This window comes from Lemur catta, chromosome 11 (genome assembly GCF_020740605.2).
Source record: "Lemur catta isolate mLemCat1 chromosome 11, mLemCat1.pri, whole genome shotgun sequence".
NCBI lineage: Eukaryota > Metazoa > Chordata > Mammalia > Primates > Lemuridae > Lemur > Lemur catta.
In genome coordinates this window covers 68,055,033-68,074,519 of record NC_059138.1, presented here as the reverse complement: position 1 = coordinate 68,074,519, position 19,487 = coordinate 68,055,033, and the positions used below count along the sequence as shown (strand labels likewise).

Genomic DNA, 19,487 nt, shown 5'->3' with positions numbered 1-19,487 from the left:
TTGTTTCACTTAGAATAATGGCCTCCAGTTCGATCCACATTGCTGCAAAAGATATGATTTCATTCTTTTTGATGGCTGAGTAGTATTCCATGGTGTACATGTGTGTGTGTGTGCATGTATGTATGTGTGTGTACATATATTTTATTTATCCAGTCATCAGTGGGTGGGCACTTAGGTTGGTTCCACATCTTTGCAATTGTGAATTGTGCTGCAATGAACATACTAGTGGAGGTGTCCTTTTGATAAAATGACTTCTTTTCCTTTGGGTAGATACCCAGGAGTAGAATTGCTGGATCAAATGGTAGGTCTACTTTTTGTTCTTTGAGAAATCTCCACACTGTTTTCCATAGAGTTTGTAATGACTTACACTCCTACCAAGAGTGTATAAGCATTCTCTTTGCACTGTTATCTGTACCAACATCTATTGTTTTTTGACTTTTTAATAGCGGCCATTCTGACAGGGGTAAGGTGGTATCTCATTGTGGTTTTAACTTGTATCTCCTTAATGATTAGTGATGTTGAACAGTTTCTCATATTTTTTTGGCCATTTGTTTCTCTGTTTTTGAAGTTTAAGCTTTAAGATGATGGTCCAAGTTTTATGGCAAATTGTGCGTGGTGTAAGGTAAAGGTCATATTTCATTTGTTTTCCATATGGATATCCAATTGTTCCAGCACCATTTTTTGAAAAGATCTTCCTTTCCCCCACTGAATTCCATTGGCCATGTCAAAAGTCAATTGACCAGATATGTGTGAGTCCTTCTGGTCTCTCTGTTCCATTACACTGAAGTATACATCCATTGTTATACCACTACCACAGCCATAATTTCTGTCTTAAAATTAGATAGTTCTTTTTTCAAAATTGTTTTGGCTATTCTTGGTCTTTTGAATTTCCAAATAAATTTTAGTATCATCAGCATGTCAGTTTCTACATACAAATAAAGACTGGTGGGATTTTGATTGGTAAAGTATCAGATTTGTAGACCAACTTGGGGAGAATGCATATCTTTAAAAATATTAAATTTCTAAATCAATAAATAAAGTATATCCTATTTATTTGGATCTCATGTTTTTCAGCATGCTTTATAGTTTTTACTTAGAAGACTTACACATCTTTCATTAAATTTACTCTTAAGCATTTTCGTTTTTGATGCTGTTATGAATGCTCCTTTTAATTTTAATTTCATTTGTAACTGTTGCCACTATTTAGAGAACTGGCTGATTTTTAAATAGTTACAGATCCATAAAGGTTATCTATTGTTTTTCTTGAGTGAGCTTTGGTATTTTGTGTCTTTCAAGGAATTGACCCTTATCTAAGTTGTCAAATTTATAGACATAGCGTTGTTCATAATATTCCCGTATTAACCTTTTAATGTCTTTGGGATCATTAGTCATGCACTTTATTTCATCCCTGATATTAATCATAACTCTTCTCTCTTCTCCTTTCTCCTTCTCCTTGTCCTCTTCCTCCTCCTCCTTCTCTCTCTTTCTCTCTTTTGTCATCCTTGATATGGTTTTACTGATTTTATTGATCTTTTCAAGGAGCCAGCTTTTGGTTTCAATGATTGTTTCTCATATTTTTCAGTTTTAGATTTCATTGATTTCTGCCCTAATTTCTATTATTTCCTTCCTTTTGTTTATTTTGAGTTAATTTACTCTTCTTTGTTTAGTTTCTCAAGGTGGAAACTTGGTTTGAAGATTATAGATCATTTTTCTTTTCTAAAAATAAGCATTTGATTCTATAAGTTTCAAAGCAGCACTTTAACTGTATTCCACAAATACTGACACATTGCATTTTCATTTTTATTTAGTTCAAAACAGTTTTTAATGTTTTTTGAAACTTCCCCATTTGAGCCATAGATTATTTAGAAGTATGCTATTTAATTTTCAAATATGTGTGTATTTTCCAGATATATTTCTGTTATTGATTTCAAGTTGAATTCTATTATGATCTGAGGACATATTTTGTGTTTTCTATGCTTTGAAATTGCTAAGGTTTTGTTTTGTTCATTTGTTTAATGACCCAGAATATTGTTTACCTCAGTGAACATACCATGGGCCCTTGAGAAGAATGTATTCTGCTATTGTTGGCTAGAATGTTTTATAAATGTCAGTTAGATCTAGCTGGTTGATACTATTGTTCAAGTCATCTATATTCTTACTGATAGTCTGCCTACTTGTTCTGTCAAGTATAGAAGCCTTCAACTAAAATTGTGGATTTGTCTACTTCCTCTTTCAGACATATTAGTTTTGCCTCGTGTATTTTGACACTCTTTTCTTCATGAATAAACATTTAGGATTATGTTTCTTGCCTACAGGTCACATTTTCCTGTTTCTTTGCATGTCTAGTTTCTATAAATTATATACTGAGTAGTGGGCATGATGTGTTGGAGAGATCAGAATCTGAAAAAAAAATGTTGATTTTTGTTGTAGTAGGCAGTTCAGATACTAACTGATCATCTGGAACTGCGCAATCTTGATGTTATGCTTTGTTGGGGTGAATTTGTAGAAAGTCTCATAACTTGGCAGAACCCAACCTCCAAATTCTGTCTCCTCTGGGGATTTCTCCTGGCTTGGTTTCAGGCTTTGTTAGGGCAGGCCTAGAGTTGATCTTACTCTAAGGTGTGGTCCTGACTCCTAAGGTGTGGCTTTTTTGGTGTTTTAGCTACATGCCTGGGGTGTTAAAAAGGTGTTAATGTGAACTCTCCATTCTGACTGGGCTGCACTGTCACCATCCCCAGAGCACTTCTTGAGTTCTAGTATCTCTTCTGCTCTCAGCTTTGCAGCCGCTGGGCTCTGGTCAGCCTTGGTAGTCTTATCCTCAGACAAGGATTCCCTAGGGATGCCCACATGGATGTCTATTCCCAGCCTCAACTCTACAGCTCTCTTATTGCCTTTGCAGTTGCTTGAGCTCCCCTAAAATTTGGTCTCTGCCTTTCAGCTCAGTGGGGCTGCCATGCTCTGTCTGGATTCCCGTTCACAGAAATGAGGTCAGAAATGTGTTCCCAGGCAGAATGTTCTAGCCAGTTTTATGGTTGTCTATGGGAGAAAGGCTAGCCATTGGCAGCTAATCTTAATACATTAATATAAAAATATGTGAATATTATATAGGAAGCAATGCTATTCATTTTTGAGCATAGCTTTCCCCAATTTTTCATCTACCTGAAATAACCATTTCTGGAACTTTTATTTATTGTTATGCTTACTCTTATTTCTATGGTTAATTATGGCTGTGGAATTTAGTTTTCATCAAGGTAAGTTGCTACCTTTAATTTGTTTTTTGGATTATATCTTCAGGATTTACTATAAGATTTATAGCAGGGGGCATCTTTCTGTAGTATTGGCCTTTTAGTAAAAGCAAATAGCAACTTACCAGGTATAATTTAAGAGGCACCAGAAAGCTTCTTAATTCCAAGTGGGAATCGAAGAGCACTGGCGTTTTGAGGAAAGGAAGTCATTGAAAAGGGTAAAAGGTCAGCTAAGGGAAGCATGTGTGCTCAAACTATAGGCAAGGAATCACCTTAAGCCTTTAATGATTTTGCTGGCCTAAATACTGTCCTAATTATGGCCCTAAGTAATGGGCATAGGAGGTAATTACTGGTGTAACAAAAGTTTTTATGAAAAAAAAACAAAAGAAAAAATAAAATGATTCCAACCTCATGGAGTGTCGTTTGTAAAATATGTCCATTAAAAGGAAATTTTTTGTTATTTTGACCTCCTGCAATGATGGAATTTTATATGTATTTTAATTTCAAATCTCATCCTTTCATATTTCACAGGGTGCTCCTTACAACAATTTTAGGTGATACTGATGAACTAATACTTCAGGAAAACAAATGGTTTTATAGCCCTCTGATAATTTAAAATACCCATTAAGGTCTGATAGGTCCTATTGTCAAGAATTTTAGCTTAATATATCTATTTCCAAATATGATTGCATATTTCTTATCCAATATTAGCTCCAGGTGCTTTAAAACATGATCTTAGTTTTCCTTGTTTTGTCTCAGAACCCATCTGGACATCGTGTGGGTGTCATTCCCAGGATGAGCCACAAGATGGCCTCACAAATCAACATTTTACAGACATGTTTCTCCGCTAAGGCTGAAGATTTTGTTTGATAGTTCTTTGTCACACTTCAACATATCATTCATCTTTTTCTTTTCCATTTGTAGAACTAAATATGACTCTTGTTTAAATTGGCCTTTCAATTATGCATTTTTGGGGGGTTGTTGCCATGCTATCTTCTCTATATGTTTCATCCAGGACAATTCATAAATTAATTATTCTCCCACTATTCTGCAGAAGTTACTGTTTCGTTATCTTATCTTCGCATATTGCAGTGCTGTAGCTCTAAGCTAAGGGCAGAGGCTACAGAGTGTACTCACATTAGGAAACTCCATTATAAAATCATAAGCGTTTGCTTCCTTTGCTGCTTTCTCAATCTCTTCATCAGTCACACCATCTCGTCCATACTTAATATTGTTACCGATGGTGGTCCCGAACAAAACAGGCTCTTGGCTGACCACTCCAATATGTTCTCGATAATGCCGCACGTTTAAAGCTCTGATGTCATTCCCATCCACAGTGATCTGCCAATCCAAAGAATGAACCATATTGTGATGCCTTTTACTGTATTGATTTTACAGTCTCTCTTACCAGTTCAAAACATAAGCTGAGAAGCAATGTATTTCTGTAACCAGACATTGACTATATTTTGATAAAATGTTTATAACATGTATATTGTCAATAGACTTTTTCTGACAGTAATAAACGAAATCTCAAAAAATAATTGGCTTAAAATCTTCACAAACCACCTAAATATCTTTACCCTAAGATCCACAAATTAGAGTACAAAGATATACATTCTAGGTGCCACAAATATTATGTAGACACATATAACAAACTTCATTTTGTTATTTTAAGATTGATGCAAACTTTAAGTTTCTTCTAGGAAATGGGCTTCATTATCTCTCTTCAACACCTCACTCCTCTGCAAAAGCCAAAAGTGTCTTCCATTCATTCTTATACATAATAGTAAATGAACTCTGTCTTCTTTTACCTGTTACCCCAGTATATTCCAATGACAAGAAGCCAGTGTTTGGGAATTATAACTCATAGAGTCTTTACTTCTCACCGATGCAGGCATTCTGTCTGGGCATGGGTATTCTATGCAACTGCATTGTACACAGAATGTTCACCCAATAATTTATTTAGCCATAATTAGAATAGACACATGGGTCTAGGATACTCCTAGTATGAAGACTAAGGAGTAAAGTTTAAATGAAACCACTATGTAGGAGAGTAGATTTTGTTTTAAAAATAACAGTTGAAAGTTTGAATGGAAGCATTAGAATTATGCACTTATGCATATCACAGTCTCATTCTCTAGGCCATTTACAAGGGTGAAAAAGTTAAGTGTAACATTATAAACTACAGAAAAAAAGAAAGAGTGAGGATATTTTTGACAAACTTTAAAATTCTGAGTACTACAAATTGCTATGTAATTTTTCTCCACAGTATTCAGTCCTTTTTAGCAAACTATATAATTTACTTTATTTTATTTATTGTCTCTCTCTACTTGTTAGAATGTAAACTTCAGGAGGACAGAAATTTTTTTTTTCATCTGTTTTGTTCACCGAGGTATTCCTAGAACCCGGAACAGTGCCGAACACATAGTAGGCACTAAATATTTGTGGAATGGATGAATACACAGGAAAAAAAGGATATGGCTTCCCTCCCAGCTCCACTGTTAAAAATGAAAAGTTGACATAGCTGTGAGCTCCATGACAGGTGGTACTTCCAAATGCCATCATGTGGACTGTGTGTGGTTTTGCTAGCTGTACTTACAAAGCCGTCGTCGGGATCATATAACCTCTGCAGAAGCTGGACTGCTGTACTCTTCCCACTACCGTTGGGGCCAACCAAGGCTACCATCTCTCCAGACTTAATTTTGAGATTCAGACCTTTCAGAATCTATTGGAATATGTGGAGGAGGGGGGAATCATAAAACTAGGATAAACTGGAATATGATGGACATATTTTCAGAAATTTAATGTATAATTATAAACAGAAAACAATTCTTTTGTGGAACTTAAAAACAAATTTAGATCTTGTTATCTTTGTTTTATGTACATGTATAATAATCACCCACATAATTTTAGAGAATAATAACAAAAGAATCTCATCATTTCTTTACGTAAAGAAAAGATCTAAGTCAAGAGCACTCAGAGAGTATTAACTAGCCATAGCAAACTGTTCAGTATTTTCAGCTAAAATTCTTTATATGAATTTCATGACTAGCAAGTGAGTGAGAGTTTTATTTCTTTTTTTTTTTTTAATTTGCAACAACTGAATGAAATCTTGCCAGATATCTTCATGTGCTGTTTAAGGAAGCTCTTCGTTAGAGTATTTTTACATTATTGCAAAGTATATTCCAAAGTAAAACAACTGTCAAGGCTCCTTAACAACTAAACCTGGATGGAATTTTACCATCAGAAATCCTCCTTGTCTGCTGTTGCATCTCATGGTGCCATTTCAACACAGGGGGAGCATTTAAAAATTTTTCACAGTAACAGGGGGTCGCTACTAACGTTTATTGTCCCAGGGACCTGCAACATGAGAGAAGGCTCACAATAATTACCCTCCCAGAATGACAATAGCAATTCTGTCAAGAAACTCTCACCTATCTTTGCTTCCATCTGTATGTGTTCAGCCCAAAATGCAGGAATCTCTTAATTCTCTCGCTTTGATCTCACCATTTGTAAAGAAATGGGCCCTTTAAATAAGCCAAACATAAAACCTTCAAAGGGCCAAGCAGAGAAAAGTTCTCTAAAGGAGGTGAGAAACTGGGGACCAGCAGGAGTACCTCCTCTCCCACCTGCACTTTTATTCTACAGTTGCTTTCTGGTCATCCCTTGAAATAATCTGTGTTCTATTTATCTAAAGTGGGCGGACTTTTAAAAAGTCTTCGTTTTTCAGCTTAACAAAAAGGGTTAGGTTTCAAAAGTTCATTTTGAAAATACTTGTTTAAAGCCCAGAGAGCATGTTCCCATGCAACATAGTAGCACAATTGGTGCTTAAAGTCCCCAGGAAGCCAATCTAAATGTATTTGCAAAATCAAGTTTGAAATACTCCATGTTAAGAAAAATGGTATGAATACTATTGCAAAGCCAGTAACTAAGTAACGAAAGTTTTAAAAAAATAAAGAGAAATTCAATCAAAGTTTTAATCAGAGAAAAATAAGAAAGTAGGAGTAGGTAGATCTTTTTTTAATGCGAATTCTATAAGGGACATTAGAGGTTGATGACATTAGTAATTGTATCTATTTTACTTAAAATCATGTCCCCCTTATTCTATGAAACAGGTGTTTTATTAGTGATTGCCCTTTGCAGTCTTTAACAATAATTACTTTGTTGGGGGGGGTAAATACACCAATAAAATGAAAGGGGGAAGACAATAGAAGAGATACGCACATTTTCGCAAGAATTTGTCAAAGGCTGAATGACAGAGGTAATAGGATATACTGTGTGTGTGTGTGTGTGTGTGTGTGTGTGTGTAAAAGTGAAAAAGTACTTGAGGCACAATTGCTGGTGCAGTAAAAGCCCCAGGAGAAGAAGAGGGGAAAGGCACAACATGTGCATAATTCTCCCTGGTTAGAAAGTAGAAGGTTAAAATGAGTTATCTGTGTTGAGTGGGACAGCATACACCAGTAGGCAGTACCATAAACCTAAGACATTTTGTTGTGTTCCCCAATCCAGAGTACAGGAATGTCAGGGAGCTGAAATGGTTTAGTTAGTTGAACATAGAAAAGAGGCTGCAAAGTATAGCTAGTTGTTCCAGAGTTATTTGTCCATTACTGATCCATCCATCTATCTGCCTATCTACTCCAGTCTCTAAGCAAAGTAGCCACAATTTATCTTAGACAGTAGAAGATAAATTCAGAAAACTGTACAACTGTATAATTTAATTTAACCTACCTTGATAGATGGTCTTGATGGATAACTGAAAGAAACATTTTTAAATTCCACAGCTCCTTCTATGCATTCAGGTTTATGTCCAGTTGTTGAAAAGTTATCTATACTGGGTTTCTTGGAAAAACAAAAGGAATATTATAAATCTTTAAAGGATTAAGATGACACTCTCTAGAGCCTAAAAATACTTTAAAGGTGGGTTTCTTTTTACAACATTTTCCTTTCTGCCATAGAAATCCATGGAGTTAAACATGAAAATTTCAATAAAACACAATCACCACACAGGAAAGAGTTCAAAGCAATCTCTCATTCCATAACCAACTGGCCAACATGGATTTTGCCCATTCTATTATTTTAGAGAAATGAGTGTGCCTGTTCTTTTGGTCTTGTTTTTGCAGTAATGGTATTTACTATTCAAAGCAATAAGAGGTCTTACCTTATCAATAACCTGAAAAATATTCAGGGCGGCTCCTCGAGCAATGTTGAAGGTTTCAAAGTGAGGGGCTGCTGCTCCAATGCAATAACTACCATGAATTGCACTAAAGAAAACCTACAGGAACAAAAAATAATATTTACTCTCTGGTGTTACATAAGATAGACAACAAAATGAAGTGTGCAATTGGTTTAGGCTCACAGAGAGATATTAGAGGAATTAGGTAAGAAAGAATGGAAAATATGATCAAATATAAAGGAAACATAGTTAATCCAATTATCCTTGGCCTTTTCCTAATGTGGGACATTTTTCGATTGTCCCATAGCTTGTGATTATCACCTGCTGGGATGCCTGAGCACGAAATCTGCTGACTGAAGAGTGCTGGCCATAAAGCTATGGTGAGCTTCATTCTCCTCCTTGCTGGTCAACCCTTTGAGCTTTAACAAGAGGAGTGTGATAGATTTCACTAGCTCCGAGACATTGTATTATTTCTACCCAAACTTTTTTGAATTCTTGTATTACTGGACGGTTGTTAATTTTCAGACAGACACATCTCTGCAAAAAGTCAAATAAGGAAAGAACCCCCAAGCTAGGTGTCATTATCCCTATCATATAAATGAGGATATGAAGGCTTAGCAGCTCATTTCCCAGGAACACATACATTGCAGAGCAGGGATAAGCCAAAATCTCTTAATGGTCACATTTCACTGGATCTGAAATAAATGAATTCCTAAAAATCTTAACTATGAAAGTGTCAAATTCAAATGATGAATTTATTTGAAAGAAGAGAAATATATATATAGAATGGGAAGGCCAAACAAGAATTGAAATATATGGAGTGGATCATTTGTTCACCAAATGTTTCTTAATCTTGAAATGATCTGTTTATGGTTGAAACTTGGGAGGAAAACTGAATAAATTATACTTTCTTACATAACCCTTAGGAATTTAAAAGTCTTCAAATTGTAGTGTTGGACAGAGCTGTATGTGGTTTATTTTAACATTGCTGTATTGCTGAAAGGACAAAGGAAGAGCAGGTGAGTCCAACCTACAGAGCATTTCCTGAGAGGACGTTTAGCAAGGTGAGTGTAGAGTGCTGTCTTATCTCAGCAAGGATCAATGGAAAAGTCTCACTGCAGACTGGCCTTTTTCACTGCTGGATTAAAAAAACTCAATGTATCTTCCAGTGGGAAATTCAATTATTATTCTTCTAAAAGCACAGTATTTGCCACAATAAGGACACTAAAATGTGTTAGATGGATAAAATTTGTCAATTCATATCTACAATTTAAAAATGTATATCAATCATTTGAGGGAAACAAATATTTGTTTATCAAAACATTCATCTTTCAATTATCATCTTCGTTCAAGGAGGAATTTTGACTAAACTGTGGATAAAAAAAGTGTATCCAGGCCAGTTACCATTGTTCTCAAACAAGACTTACAGCAAGAACGGTCCCGATGGTATAACCAGGTTCTCCGTTAAGAATCAGGGAGGTCCCATACCAAAAAGCAAGTCCATAGGTTCCGTTCATAAAGAAGTACACAGCACCCAGAGACAGTTTCGAAACTATAGCCCTTTTTATGCCAACATCCTTTGCATCTTTGAGATTCTGTGTGTACCTTACAAAAACAAAACACAATGTAATAGCTTTGGGGAGGGGAAAAAAACCAAGCATATTTTGTCATAATTAAAGGGACAGACCTTTGAAGCTCTTTCTCCTGGCCCCCAAAGGCTATCACTGTGCGGATTGATGACAGGACTTCTTCTGCTACAGCCCCAGCTTTGGAATAGGCACTTAATTCCTTATTGGTCAACGAGACGACCATCTGCAATAAACCACAACCACAGTTAACCAAAGAATGACTCCAAGTACTAACAGTGTACAGGGCATTTAATTTAGGGAGAATCTAAATTCTGGTTAGGCTAATATTACCTAGAATCTAAATTCCTATCTATTTTTCCTACTAGTAGAGCTTTGCCATGTTCTGTGTGTATTTTTAAAAACTCTTTTAGAAATGGGTATCTACATTGGTACAATTGAGAAAGACTTGATTTGGAGAAGGATATTAGGGACACCATTCTTAATGCGTGCACTCTGGAAATTAGTGAGTCTGATTTGACTTGATTTGATCTGTTGTTATGTACAAAGCAAGACTTCCAGAGGTTATGGGTCCCAGGGCTGTGGCAGGAAGAGGAACATGATCCTGTCTATGTGTGAGGAGTGAGTTTGAAACTATACTAAGAGATGAGACTTCAGCCAGAAAGAGAAGACTATCTCTGTTGGTGACAATAGGCAGGTTTACTGATCTCAAAATTCAAAACCAGACTGTGCTCTTTTTTCTACTATATGTCCCACTTACTAATTCTTTACAGTTTAGTAACTAGCACAACAGTTCCATGAAAGGGAACAACAGGGACACTGCCTTCAGAGTGTGAGTTTATAACTATCGCCTACTCACATAACAAATCTATCCACTTTCAAAATACATGCCACATAATTGGAGCTGATTTTATGGAGGACATATTCAGTGGCTGTTAAAATCAGAGGGTAGCATGAGCTGAGTGACACTCATTATTTTCTGAATTCCCTTACTATACTATATCACCGGAGAGGAAATACCACCTTGCATAAAGCCTTGTACTTAGTGAGTATTTAATAAATGATTTCCAAGTTAAATTGAATTGAAGGAAGCTAGAAATCATCCACCCTGGTATCACTAATCATTTGGATGACCGTGACCTTCACTTGCTTCCTCTTCATGATCAGTTAATACAATAACAGAACTTAGACTCCCCGCTGCTGTTTTTTTACAACCCCTTGTTTACCTGTCTTCCATGAGCAGTTAGGGCTCTGATCTTAGTAACAAGCTGTGGGTAATCTTCCTACTGAGATTTCCTTCCTCGTTTCAAATAAGCTGGGGATGAAGATCTTGACAAGGATTACAAGGTCAACACCAGAAGTCACACTAAATAAAGATTTATTGTCTAACTATCCAAGCCCATTAAGGAATTAGTCAACCACAGAATATTTTTATTGCTGAAAATTCATGTTTGGTTGAATCTGTATATTCCTTGGCAAATAAACTCTGTGAATTTTTATGGATTGGATTTCCATAAAGAATAACTAATGTTGCGAAATTAAAAACCCTGTGCCTACCATCTGGGAGATGGGTATATACACTGGTAAAATTGCCAAAGACATGATTTGGAGAGAAATATTAGAGATATATTGATTGTTTTTGGATGTCACAAGGAGTATTGGTTTCAAAAGTATGCCATAAATAAGATTAATTTCTTGTGGTATACTCACAGCCCAACACTGCTAAAAACGTAACTTAGAATGCAAATACATAATTTGTTTAAAAAACATACTTAGGTAGCACATAAAAATAGATATTAGCAGACTTTTTAATATAATTCAAAACCTTATAAAAAATACAAACTTGAAGAAGCTGACATAAAAAAGTATTTTACGTGTTTACTGTTTTGGGATTTTTCTTAGTTTGTTTTACCCAGTGAAACGAATTGCAACACACTTATCTGGGAATTCAGAATACAGAAGGATCTCCTGGCAGCAATAACTAAATATCCCATGGATAATGGCATCATACTTTATCCATGCTACCATCTGCAGCTGCATTAGGCTGCTAATTGAAGAGGAATGTTTTTTAATGTTAATAAGATACTAAAAACCTCATCTTAGCCAAATAACTTGAAGATAGAAAGGTGATTCGTGATGAACAAAATCAAAAGTATTTGTGGTTTGTAATATTCTTTTGTATCTTGGGACATGGCAAATGAATAGAAATGCTTTTTTTGACAAACTCAATAAGCCATCTTGTCCACATGGCTTTCTCTCGTTGACACTGCGTTAGCCGTCTCACCTACCCTAGAACATGCTGCTGCCGAAGCCATTATGAGAGGAGACGTGGACAGAGTCACCAGGGTGAGTTTCCAGCCCTTCACCAAACCAATCACCAGGCCAATAGAAAACGTAGACAGGTTTTGAAACAACAGAGCAATCCCATCTCCAATGCCATCACTTATTTTGTTTATGTCACTGAAACAAGGAAATAAATGTAGTTAAGTCATGTCTATGCCACATATGAAAACAAAGTTGATGTATTACACATTCATCGTCTTACTCCATCATGCGAGTATTAAGTTCACTGATGTCACAACCGTCAAACTGGCTGATGTCCTGCGCCAAAATTGAATGAAAAAACTGTTTTCGAATCCTCTTGGCCTGTCTTGCTGCAGTCATCATCCAAAAGGAAATCTGCAGGTAGCCAAAAATCAAGGCAGCAACTCCTATTCCAACATAATACAGGATCAACCTGAAGAAACATTATTGGAAAGTTAGACTTTAGACTGAAGTACAACTTTTTCATCTGTACCAAATTAAAAAAAGAGAAATCGTAATATTTAATGTAGAAAATCTATGCTAGAACCCAGAAAAATAAGTACACACCACGAGAAAGCGTGAAGTACATTGAATATATTAGTAGTAGTAGTATTTTTTTTTTTTGGAGATGGAGTCTCACTCTATTGCCCAGGCAAGTGCCGTGGCACCAGCCTAGCTCACAGCAACCTCCAACTCCTGGGCTCAAGCAATCCTCCTGCCTCAGCCTCCCGAGTAGCTGGGACTACAGGTGCTCACCACAATGCCGGGCTAATTTTTTCTATTTTTAGTAGAGACGGAGGTCTCGCTCTTGCTCAGACAGGTCTTGAACTCTTGAGCTCAAGCCATCCTCCAGCCTCAGCCTCCTAGAGTGCTAGGATTACAGGCATGAGCCACCGTGCCCAGCCTTGAATACATTATTAATAATATAGGTTTGCCTGGTAAGACATTTAGAGTATGGCTCTCTTAATATGATTGGCAGAAATTAGTATTTTAATACATTCTTGCTGTTTGTATCTTCTTTTAGTATTTTTGATACTTTCATATGAAAAAGTTACATTGAAGTAATTAAGATAGCTGTAGGTGGAACAGGAGGGTAAAGAAAATAATAGTAGTCTAAAGCAGTTGATAAAAAGCTTTAAAAAATACATACCATTAAATCCAAAATTCAACTTAAGGAATTTACCCTAAGGCAGTATGTACAAAGAGTCATTTTTATAAATGGTCATTGCAGCATTTGTAACAATACAGAAAAGTTGAAAGCAATCCAAATTTCGAACAGTAGGAGACCAGATAAGAAATGTAGTCATTTAATAAACATCTACTGGATGCCCACTATGTGTGAGGTTCTAGAGACACAGGCATGAGCAACACAAGAAGTGCTCCCATTCTGGTGGGAGGGGGCAGACAACACACAAGACAAAGAATTTCAGGTTGTTCTATAAGGAAGTAAACTGAGTGGATAGGTCACAGAATAATTGGTAGGTAAACATGGGTTGGGAGAGTTGGTACAGATACATAGAGTGGTTAAGAAAAGTGTTTGTGAGGAACTGATGTTATAGCTGGGATCCAAAACATGAAATGGAGCCAGCCATAAAAAGAACAGGAAGAACATTCCAAGGAGGAAGAGGACGTCTCTTCCAGGAGAGGCTGGGATGAAAAAAAAAAAAAGCTTAGCATATTCCAGGAACAAAAGCATTCCAGAGTGGTATGAAATGATCAGGCTGGAGAATTTGGCATATCCTAGGGCTCTTAGCTACAATGCATTGTTCAGATCTTATGCCAAGAGAAGCAGAAGACCATTGGAAGACTTAAGCATGGGATGATCTTATCTGTTCAACTCTTAGAAAGATCAATCCAGCTTCTTTTTGGAGAATGGATGGAAGTGACAACTACAGAAGCAGGTGCAGTTAGGAAGCTATTGCCATGGCCAAGGTGAGAAAGACGGGGGCCTGGGTGAGGACTGTGGCTGCCCACATGCAAAGAAGCAGATAGATCTAAATGTACTTTGGAAATACAAATTGCCAGACTAATGAGTCCCTCAAACAAAAACAGCTGACCTCTGCCTCAAAGGTGATGAGAAGACTGTTAAAGCAAAACGTTCTGTTCCTGCCTCTGAAGACACGTATCAGGAAATGAAAAAATCCTTTCCATTTAATCCTCTGGATTTTGAGAGCTGTGACCTCCCTGAGGAACCAGACTTCTCAGCTCCCCTTGCTTGAGTGGAGTGTCTCTCATGATCCTTGATGAGGAGAGAAAACTTGAAAATCTGTTACAGCTGGGCCCCTCCTTTGCATATGAAGATGCCCTCTCCATGACTGGAGTCCAGTCTGTCTCAGCCTCCTGCAAGCATGCTGTTGCCCCTGGATTGCCACCTGTTATCTATGATATGGATATTTAGATTTCTTAGTGCTTTACAGCATTTTTTAAAAGGATGGGATCTACCTGTGTTGCCCAGTTTGGCCTCAAATTCCTTGGCTCAAGTGATCTTCCTGCCTCAGCCTTCAAAGTAGCTAGGACTACAGGTCCATGCCACCATGCCAGGCAGAAAATGCTTTATAGGTTGTGTGTGTGCTTTTTGGTATTAATAAAGCAATTATTTGTTTAACAGACTCTTAAGAAATTGCCAGTGTACTGGATATGAGTAATGAAGGAATGGGAGAAATCAAGAATAACTCCTTAGATTTTGAGTTGTGCAGCTGCCAATGGGGGTACCACTTACAGATGTGGGAGACTGGGAGAGAGACAGATTTTCAGAAGATATTGAGAGTTCTGATTTAGACATGCTAAGTCTGAGAAGCACATTAAACCTCAAAGAGGAGATAAAGTCAGAAGTTGATAATCGGAGTCAGAAGCAGTGAAGGATGTAGGCAGGAGATGTAGATTTGAAAGCAATAGGTTATAGGTGGTAATTAAAGGGACTGACTGAGATCACCTAGGGAGAGGGAGAGTGAAGTGTAGGTAAAGAAGAGAAGAGGGCCAAGGATTGAGTCAGGGACTCTGCAAACAAGGAGAGTTTGGGCAAGAGAAAGAGCCTGCAAAGAAAGCTGAGGAGAGGCCAGTGAGATAGTTGGAAAGCCAGAGGAGTGAAGTATCAAGCAAAACATGAGAGGAGAATAAGACTGATGCTCATTGTTTGAGGATTCCATATTTGCAAATTTGCTTCCTTGCTAAAATTTATTTGTAAGTCCAAAATCAAATATGCGTGATGTTTTCGTAGTTATTCATGGACATGCACCGAGTGGCAAAAAATTTGATTTGCCCAAGGCATGTATTTCTAGCCGAGGTCCAGCAAGGCAATACTCTGCCTTCTTGTTTCAGTGCTCACCCTGTAAACAAGTGTCACTTCTGTGGTCTATTTAGTGTCAAGTTGTTGTCATTTTTGTTGATGATTTTGCTGTTTATAATGGTTCCCAAGCATCATGCTGAAGTGCCGGTTAGTGTTCCTTAGTTCAAGAAGGGTGTGGTGTGCCCTATGTAGAAAATACATGTTAGATAAGCTTAATTTAGGCATGAGTTATAGTGCTATTGACCACAAGGTCAATGGTAATGAATCAAGAACATACACTAAATAGTGTCTTTAAACAAGAGCACACATAAAATAAGGTTATGTAGCAATTGGTTGGTGAAAAGTTTGTGACCAGAGGTTCACAAGGACCTAACACTGTATTTCTCCTAAGAGCAATGGTTTGGTATTTGATAATTTCACATTTACAGAAACTTTGATAGAACATAACTATCGGCTGGGTGCAGTGGCTCATGCTTGTAATCCTAGTACTCTGGGAGGCCGAGGCAGGAGGATCGCTCAAGGTCAGGAGTTCGAGACCAGCCTGAGCAAGAGCAAGACCCCATCTCTACTAAAAATAGAAAGAAATTATATGGACAGCTAAAAATATACATATAGAAAAAATTAGCCGGGCATGGTGGCGCATGTCTGTAGTCTCAGCTACTCGGGAGGCTGACGCAGGAAGATTGCTTGAGCCCAGGAGTGTGAGGTTGCTGTGAGTTAGGCTGATGCCACAGCACTCTAGCCCAGCAACAGAGTGAGACTCTGTTTCAAAAAAAAAAAGAACATAACTCTGAAATAAGAAAAAAAATTTTTTTAATAAGACAAACTGCTCAAAGGACAGGATAGAACACTACAGGTTTAATAAAAATCATCTTGAATTTTTTAAATGTTGTGGGGAAAATGTTTGCCATAATCAAATGAAAAGAAGAGATTTAAGACTCATATACTGAAAACCACAAAACGTTATTAGTAGAAATTAAAGAATATCTAAATAAGCGGAGAGACAATCCATGTTTATAGATTGGAAGACAGTGTTGTTAAGATGAAAATTCTCCTTAAATTAATCTATAGATTCAACACAATCTCTGTCAAAAATGCTAGGAGGCTCTTTTGCAGAAATAGACAAAGTGTTCTTAAAATTTATATAGGAACATGAAGGGCTCAGAATAGTGAAAATTCTTCCTGAGTTTGCTTATTTAAACTATATAACTGCAGTAATCAAAACAGTGTGGTACTGGCATAAAGAAAGACATATCAACATATGCAACAGGACTGAGAGAACAGAAACTAACCCTTACATTCATGGACAATTTATTTTCAACAAAAGTGCCGCGGCAATTCAGTAGAGAAAGGATAGTTTTTTCAGCAAATGGCACTGGGACAATTGGATAGCCACATGCAAAAAAGATAACCTTAGACCCTTACCTAATTTCATTCACAAAGACTAACTCAAAATGGATCACAGATGTAAGTTTAAGAGCTAGGGCCGGGCGCCGTGGCTCTCGCCTGTAATCCTAGCACTCTGGGAGGCCGAGGCGGGTGGATCGTTTGAGCTCAGGAGTTCGAGACCAGCCTGAGCAACAGCGAGACCCCGTCTCTACTAAAATTAGAAAGAAATCAGCCAAACAACTAAAATATATACAAAAAAATTAGCCAGGCATGGTGGTGCATGCCTGTAGTCCCAGGTACTCAGGAGGCTGAGGCAGAAGGATCACCTGAGCCCAGGAGTTTGAGGTTGCTGTGAGCTAGACTGATGCCACGGCACTGTAGCCCAGGAAACAGAGTGAGACTCTGTCTCAAAAAAAAAAAAAAAAAAAAAAAAGAGCTAGATGTAGAAGAAAATCTTCATGACCCTGGATTAGGCAAAGAATTCTTAAATCCAAAAGCACAATCCATAAAAGAAAAACTTAATAAATTGAACTTTATCAAAATTTACAACTTTGTGCTTGAAAAGAAGCCTCTAAGAAAGTCAAAACTCTAGCCACAGAGAGGGAGAAAATATTTGCCAGTCGTATATCTGACAAAGAGATTGTAATCAGAATTTATAAAGAACTCTTACAATTCAATAAGAAGAAGACAAATGGCACAATTAAAAAATAGGTAAAATATCTGAATAGACATTTGACCAAAGAAAATACATGAGTAGCTAAAAAGTACTTAGAATGCGCATCATTAGTCACTAGGGAAATGCAAATTAAAGCCACACTATGATACCCCTTCACAACGACTGAAATGGCTATAATCAAAAAGGCAGAGAATAACACATGTTGGTGAGGATGTGGAGAAACTGGAACCCTCATTCATTGCTGGTGGACAGTAAAACGGTGTAGCTACTTTGAAAAATAGTTTAATAGTTTTTTAAAGAGATAAACTTACCTACCATATGACCCAGAAATTCTACTTTTAGGTATCTACTCGAGAAAAATAAAAACATATGTCCACACAAAGACTTGTACATCAATGATCATAGAAGCATTATTTGTAAATATCCAATATCTATCAATTGCTGAAGACATAACAAAACGTGATATATCCTTGCAATGGATTACTACTAAGTGCTGTGAGACCTTTTTTTTTAATCATGTATCTCAAGTGTTTCCAAAACAAAGCACTGATTTTAGAACTAATAACATAACAAGTACTATATTACAAATGTTAAGAATGTTTCTTTACAAATCTAGCAGCCTTTTAATAACTGTACATAGACATATCTTTTCATCTTATTCTCCCTTTTATTGGCTATTTTTTAAATGAATGCCACTATTTTTAAAATTTCTAAACTTTTTGGTAAGAATTCTATACTTCGTGATTGTACATCAGAACCCTGCTTTAATACTGTAAGACCAAAATTCAGTAGAAGACACTACCCTGGATCCTAATTGGGAATTTTCAAAAGACACAATCTGAAGAAATTTTATGTAGAAGTTGCTAAAAATGAACTTTCTCTTAAAAAAAAGTTGAGGCTGCAGCAAAACACAATTTGTGGGGGCATCATTCACATTGTAGCCCAGAACAGCACTATTCAATAGAACTTTCTGTGATGAAGAAAATGTTCAGTATCTGTGCTATACAGCATGGCAGCCAACAAAATGTGGCCATTTAACACATATTAAGTGTTTAGTAGCCACATGTGACTGAGAATGAAGAACTGAGAATGAGGAACTGGATTTTAAATTTTATTTAATTTTAATTAATTCAAATTTATATAGCCACATGTGGCTGTGGCTCACATATGGGACAGCACAGATGAAGAATTAAGGCCCAGAGGGTATCACTGGAACGTGATGGGTGTCCCTTGGTAAGACAGAGACTTTGGTTTTGGGGAAAACAATAGGGATCACTTAATTCCATAGCAAAGACTTAATTTTAGTGAGACATTATGGAATTTCAGTGAATATATTAGTAAGGTAGCATCTATCTAACAAACATAGCATGTGAGAGAGTAAATAAAGCATACTGTTTAATACCTAAAATTACAGAAACAGAATGTCCTTGTAAATTATTTATTATTCAGACTTTACGATTTTTAGTCTGGATAAAAATTTAGTAGTCTAATTAGTCTCAAAAATTATTCTGAGTAAAACCTTATTATTTTATTTAAAAACTTATTTTTACTATTTGTTGCATGTATCTTTTTGATTTTTAATGTTTATAGAAATAATTTTTTTAAGGATCATATAATCTGGATTTATTAACTTTAGGTAACAATAATTTTTTTGGAGACATAGAGTCTTGCTCTGTTGCCCAGGCTAGAGTGCCGTGGCATCAGCCTAGCTCACAGCAACCTCGAACTCCTGGGCTCAAGTGATCCCCCAAATTTTTTATAAGGCTTAGAAGGAAAATAAATTTTTAAAAAAGGAAAAGCAGGTTCTTTTTCTTCCAGGATGTGTACC

General features: G+C 36.7%; 1 protein-coding gene across 1 annotated transcript in view; it reads right to left on the bottom strand.

Annotated features, from left to right (window-relative positions):
- ABCB5 (ATP binding cassette subfamily B member 5) overlaps positions 1-19,487 on the bottom strand; it is a 107,083-nt gene that overhangs the window by 71,926 nt on the left and 15,670 nt on the right. The window contains exons 6-13 of the mRNA XM_045565473.1: positions 12,550-12,741; positions 12,293-12,464; positions 10,106-10,230; positions 9,846-10,023; positions 8,404-8,517; positions 7,974-8,084; positions 5,845-5,970; positions 4,383-4,586 (exon numbers count right to left, since the gene is read on the bottom strand). Coding sequence (XP_045421429.1) covers positions 4,383-4,586; positions 5,845-5,970; positions 7,974-8,084; positions 8,404-8,517; positions 9,846-10,023; positions 10,106-10,230; positions 12,293-12,464; positions 12,550-12,741 — 1,222 coding nt within the window. The remainder of the gene's footprint in view (positions 1-4,382; positions 4,587-5,844; positions 5,971-7,973; positions 8,085-8,403; positions 8,518-9,845; positions 10,024-10,105; positions 10,231-12,292; positions 12,465-12,549; positions 12,742-19,487) is intronic.